The sequence below is a fragment of the Monopterus albus genome, unplaced genomic scaffold (assembly GCF_001952655.1).
Source record: "Monopterus albus unplaced genomic scaffold, M_albus_1.0 scaffold165.1, whole genome shotgun sequence".
In the NCBI taxonomy this organism is placed as follows: Eukaryota; Metazoa; Chordata; class Actinopteri; order Synbranchiformes; family Synbranchidae; genus Monopterus; species Monopterus albus.
Window position 1 is genome coordinate 27,850 of NW_018128045.1, and position 6,192 is coordinate 34,041.

The following is a 6,192-nucleotide window of genomic DNA, read 5'->3' on the forward strand; positions in this document are numbered from 1 at the left end:
TGTCACTGAGGATGGACAACGCTGAACTGAACCACAGCGACAAAATTACAGTAAGTAGAAACCGGTGCAGGGATTTAGTCACTGAGGACCGGGTTCATAAATTAAAGGGTCAGTTCACACAATTTATATTTCTAGTCTGGTGCTGATATTTTGGCTCAGGCGGGTCCAGAGTGTGGAGCTACCTTCAACTAACTCTGTTCACAGTGTGTTGAGAGAAAGAGCTGCTGCTACAATGAGGCCAAATGAAACAAAAACTACCTGTATGTCTGGATGTCACCAGAGGATAAGTGAGGTTTGTTGCCTTGTTTGTTTTGTAATTTGGACAAACTGACCCTTTAAATCAGATTTATTTAACAAGGAAATATCACATACATTGACTATAATTGGAACATTTCATGAAATGATGAATTTACATTTAGTTTATTTTTAATTTGCAGTTAAAATGTCTTATCAGTTTATACCTTTTCAAGGCCCCATTGTGTAATTTGTTTGCATTTCATTTTGTATAACAATTATGTTTAGCATGATTAACATCACTCTAGTCCAAACTGGGCTTCTGTTGCCTCATGATGTCACAGTCTAATAATTAAATGTTGCCAAACCTAAATAACAACAAGAATGATGTCAGTCAGGCAATCGGACATTTACAGATCTTTACATTCCTGAAATGGACGTTCATCAGTATTTCTTTCATAGTTCTTTTTCAGAGATATTAATTTAAAGACTAACATATGTGATTGGACACGTTTAATTCAAAAACCTGTTGAAAATTGATCACTAAACAGTTTTTAGTTGAGGTGCAGCTGGAAAATCAGCAGCTGTGGTTTACAAATGCATGTTGTAATTGTCTCATGCTTAGACATGTATTAGGACATGTTTGCTAATGAGGTGGGTTCTGGGTATGTGCCAGGCGCTGACAGAAGGGTGTATGAGCAGCTTGTCTTTCATCACACTCATGGTTGTGGTTCACAAAGGCTCATTTCCATGTGGAGGACACAGCAGACACACACACACACACACAGCAGTTGGAACCACTCCAACAACGTGTCTTATGTAATGAGGGCATTCGTCCCTGCGTCACACAGAGATGTTGTTGAATTCTCCCTGTGCTGCTGGAGACCGGTGTCGTCTCCTCTTACACTCTTCAGCTACTCACTGAATGCTCTGTTAACCCCGGACCTCTGTGTGCGTCTCGTGTTTCATTCACACCTTTAGCTAATTTAAAATGTTTCACTTTACTTGAATGTAAGAAAGTAAAATAAATCTATGGTTATATTATTGCTGCTTTCCAGTAAAAATCATGTTTAGAGTTTTTTGGATGAACTAAAAACTTTAGTGTTCCTTCATGGGTTGAAAAAAGTTATTTATTTATTTATTAATTTAAATCACACACTGGACTATCTAAGAAATTCAGAGCCACAAATCAGATAACAAGGCCGTTTCTTTTTAATCATTAGCACCTGACTTTTTGGAGGTACTGGGTTTTCAAAGGACAGTGACAAAATGTGATCCAGGGTTTGTGTGTTTAAAGATTAAATTCAATTTAATCAACTTATAACATGTTACAAACAATGATAAAAAGAACAAATCATTTATATGCATCATACATTTTTAATGGCCTTGCCAAACTAACAGGACCTGAATGGTGCAGTAATAAAAGTGCAGGACAACACACACACACATAGTGTTGAAGGATTAAGCTGTATTTACATTACAGTGGCCAAACAAGGGGCTTATGTTGCACATTCTACACTGGTCATTTACTCCCAGGGTGCATTAATAAAGGCATCACATTAGCTGCAACGCTAACATTTCTAGCAGGAGATCAGAGACTCAGACAGTTTTTGTCACCATGTTGGTTTCTGCATGCTGATATTTCACCAAACTGTCTGTCAGTAAAAGGCTATTTTTATTATAAAGTCTGAATAATTCAGACACAGCTAGGCCAATGAGCTTATTGTCTGTTCAGACTGTGGCCAACTCCGATTTGCAGAGCCTGTGCAACAAAACACATACATCAAAAATGTGCCATAACACTGATTTGTGTTGCTCCCTCACTACAACCCAAAACATGTTGTTGTTGTTGTTGTTGCAGCATAATTTTAGAAGATGTCGTTGGTTCAACTGGACTTAACTGATCAATCACTGAAAATGCCTCCCTACATTTTAGCCAGATAAATCTGCACGTCTGATCATGAAATCTGCTCAAAATGTTTTTGTTGGTGTGAACGAAACCTTAGTCAGGGATCTACAGTAGCTCTGTGCAGCACATTCATGGCTCGAAGTTGTTCTCTGAGTTGTAATGAGCTGCTGGATGTCTGGTCACACCGAGTCTCCCAGCTGGAGGCCAAGGGTACCAACTGTGGTGCAAACACTGACGTTCCACCAGGCTAAAGAAAGACCTGTGTGTGTGTGTGTGTGTGTCAGAGGATTTCATGGAGCTATTCACAGACATGTTTATGCCCATGTACCAGTGTTGAGATCATCTCCATGACAACATCATCACAGCAGTGGTTGTGTTACAAAGAGCTGCATGTGAAACAGTTTACCTCCCAAATTGTGTGTTATTCATCTCTGACACTGCAGTGGAAGAAGCCAAACCCTCAGCTACCAACTTAACCAGTGACAACTACTCATGTTACATCACTAATTAGCTTGTTTGCTGCATTTACAGAAGCAGTCCCATAGCTTTGCTAGCCTGCAAGCTGAGCTGTAAGTGGATCCTGACAGATAAATTTATGATCTGAGACAAAAACCTTTGAGTTGGCATGAAATGTGAGTGGATACAAGAGGCACTCGAACCTTGTCCGACAGTTTTCAAATATGTTTGACTTGATCACAGCCAAAAACAGAGATGTGATGGAGCACCTTGGGGATGAGTCCGAAACAGTGACAGGGTAGGGAAGCAGCAGACACACAGACAATGACTCCTCACCCGTTTCAGCTGAATACTGTGTCCATTTGGATGAGTCACAGAGTAACGTTGTAATTAGGCAGCTGTGGAGTCAAACAGACATCTCTCAAGTTTGTCACTAACCTTAAGTGACGACTTTTTACATTTCTCAGAACCGCTATGCTTGTCAAAGCAAAAGACATTTTTTGTCTGCTTGCGTGAGGACACACAAACTGCACACCTGAAAGGCACACTGTGTTTGCTTTGTACCTGTTTTGGATACAGATGTCCTCACGTCCCAGGCTCCACCCCCCTGAACTACTAACACATCTTGTTTTTGCTTTTGGTGAAGCCAAGCATGTCTAACAACTGATCTGGGTGGGTGCCTGGTGTCAGGCAGTGCGGTTCAGTACAACACATTTAATGTCACCTTTTTGTGCTGCATCTGTGCATCCAGGCTCCAGGAAAACTGCTGGATGAGATGTGTCATCTGACGGCTCAGTCCCTCACACCAATGCTCACATCAGAGCGCTTCAAGGTCCTAAAGCTCCTGGGTGAAGGCTCGTATGGCAAAGTCATGCTGGCTGTACACAGGAAGACAGGTGAGGAGGCAAACTAACACATTAATTATAGCCACAAGACGCAAAAGAAGATCAACATCAGAATCTTTTACTTGAATCCTCCAGGAACTCCGATGGCTCTGAAGTTCTTCCCTCGGAAGTCCACCTCTCTCATCTCTTTCCTGAGGGAGTATAATATCTCACTGTCCTTCTGTTCCCACCCGTCTCTGACCAGAGCTCTGGGAATCGCCTACTCCACACCATCACAATACGTCTTTGCTCAGCAAGCCAGCCTCTTTGGCGATCTCTTCGACATCATCTTGCCTGAGGTATAGCGTTATTTCAGCAGAGCTATTAAGGCTTATGAATACAACACATACTGTATCTTTCATGGCTTTTAGGACCAGATTCCCACAGTTTGGTGATGGAATGGATGATAATGGGATTGTTGCTCCTGAGAAACTGTTGGCTTTAATTATGACTTTGTAGCTTCACTGTCACATAATGATGTTAACATAAAATTTAAGAAGTAGAAAAAGTTGAGTTGCATTTTTTTCACTGTTGACAAAGGTCTGTCATTCAAGTTGCCTTTTTACATGGATGTTAGCCTGATGACTGCTCACACACCCCTCTCCCTCCATCCTGCCCAGGTTGGCGTGGAGGAGGACTGCTGTCAGCGTGTGGTGTCCCAGCTCTGCGGTGCTCTGACACATCTGCATGCCCTCGGTTTTGTCCATAGAGACGTCAAACCAGAGAATGTCTTCCTGTGCGACTCCGCCTGCCGCTGGGTCAAACTGGGAGACTTTGGCATGGTCAGTATATGATGTGAATATTACCACTCATATGGCATGATTTAATAGGAAAGGAAGTGTGATTTCATCGAGCACTGACAGTACTGCATGCACAAAAATAAAGCAAATGAACATTCAACAGATGTGTTCTGCACACAAATTTACAGCTTGTTCAGTAACTACGTATTCTATTTGTACACAGTCATAGTGTCCTTGTGTGAAATGATCTCTTACCCCAGGTGAAAGCCAGGGGCAGCAGGATCCCGGAGGTCTGGTACAGCTCACCCTACTGCACTCCTGAGGCCGAGGTCGCTCAAGGAAGTGAGGACAGCAGCATGAATGATGGGAATGATGGCAGTAAGAAGAAGTCAAGAGTTTGGGTGTCTGTGGAGCCCAGCACAGATAGCTGGGCGCTGGGCATCCTGACCTACGCTATGCTCACAGGCAGCCATCCCTGGGCTAAGACAGCCAGCGACTGCCACGCATACCTGAAATATCTGGAATGGTTCGACAGAGCAAAAGGCCCTGAAGGTGAACTGGATGCGAGCATACATGATGCCACTGATTTAAACGAAGCAGGACTGGACAAGAAGAACCACCCTCCCATTGCACCCCAGTTCTCCTGCCTCACCCCACTAGCCTGCTCCTTCTTCCACTTGCTTCTTGAACCGAGTCCCCAGCTTCGTGGACGACCTGAGGACGCGCTGAGCTACCTCGGAGGGGACTGGCTGGTGGAGAAGGAGAGGGTGAGGCTGGAGGAGGAGAGGAAGAAGAACAAAAGTGCGGTCAGGAACATGAAAAAGATGGAGTGGAAAGGAGAACGATAAACTATTGGTCTGCAGACTATTGATCAGTTTTATAAGTACAATGTGTTCTTCCAGAGTTCTGCTTATTTTTTTTATTGCTAATTGGGATTGTAAACATACTGCATAGTTTCATACTTTTCAAAAATAACCCCGATTGTGGTCAAACTCCATAAACTGTTAACTAGTCAGACAGTCAGTCAGATTTGAATGGAAAAGAAAGCAGGGTCCTTCAGCATGTAGGAGGCCACTTTGGAAAAGCTCCTCCTTGTTAAATAAAAACAAAATGGTTTATTGGAAATCTAGCTTTATTTTGAGAAACAGTTGGACTAGGGCCAAAGGTTTTCATTAGGGCCTCGTTTATCCTGCCAATTACTTGTTTACTTTAGCAATGTGTTTTAAATATATCAGACTGAAAATGTGTAGCTGCTGCAGTTCTGGGTATTATTTGTGTTTAGTGGGATTAGGGGTTAATCTTAGCTGTAATACCATCCTTTCCTCAACAGAGATACCTTCGATAGTGCACTGCTATATTTGGGTCTGGACCTGTGAGGGTATAATAGGTCACAGTCGGCTGTGAGCTGTACGTAGCCGGCTGCAGTAGTGGCCACATATACATGTTGGGTACAAACTAGAGATCCAGTTTTAATGCAGCCGGTTTCAAGTTGAACGGATGTCACCTTACTCAGCGGCACTTTCTGAAAGTAAAGATTTATCAGTTCTAAATGTGTTGGGAGCACTTGCACTGTTCCACTGTGAAAGCAGTCACTAGCCTGTAACTTTAAGATGGCGTCATTTTTGTATTTTAGCAGCTCACTGCTGTTGTGGCACTTTATATTCTGTATTTTGTACTCATAGTTTTGTATGGTTAAATGTTCCTTTCATACTATTAAAATGTCAAGTATTAAATTATGGTCTAATGTATTAAATATACATTAATGGTGAAGCTGCATTTTAAGGGTTATCAACATAAGTGTACGAAGTAAAATACTTCTGTTCATGTAGTTGTAACTACTATACAGACATTTGTACATTACTGTAAGCAATCAAATTATATTTTGTATAAGGCTCATTTTGAGCAACTTAACTGTTTGATAGTGTTAATCCTACAAAGTGGTGTTACTGTACAATAAAAAGAACTGCCG

At 42.0% G+C, this 6,192-nt stretch overlaps 1 protein-coding gene across 1 annotated transcript; it reads left to right on the forward strand.

The window, feature by feature from the left end:
• Positions 1–6: 6 nt before the first annotated feature.
• Positions 7–5,909, forward strand: LOC109968882 (serine/threonine-protein kinase SBK1). Its single transcript, XM_020615439.1, has 5 exons — positions 7–50; positions 3,351–3,495; positions 3,580–3,782; positions 4,104–4,265; positions 4,484–5,909. Exons 1-5 carry the CDS (start codon positions 12–14, stop codon positions 5,069–5,071), a joined length of 1,137 nt encoding a protein of 378 aa, XP_020471095.1. The 5' UTR covers positions 7–11; the 3' UTR covers positions 5,072–5,909.
• Positions 5,910–6,192: the final 283 nt, after the last annotated feature.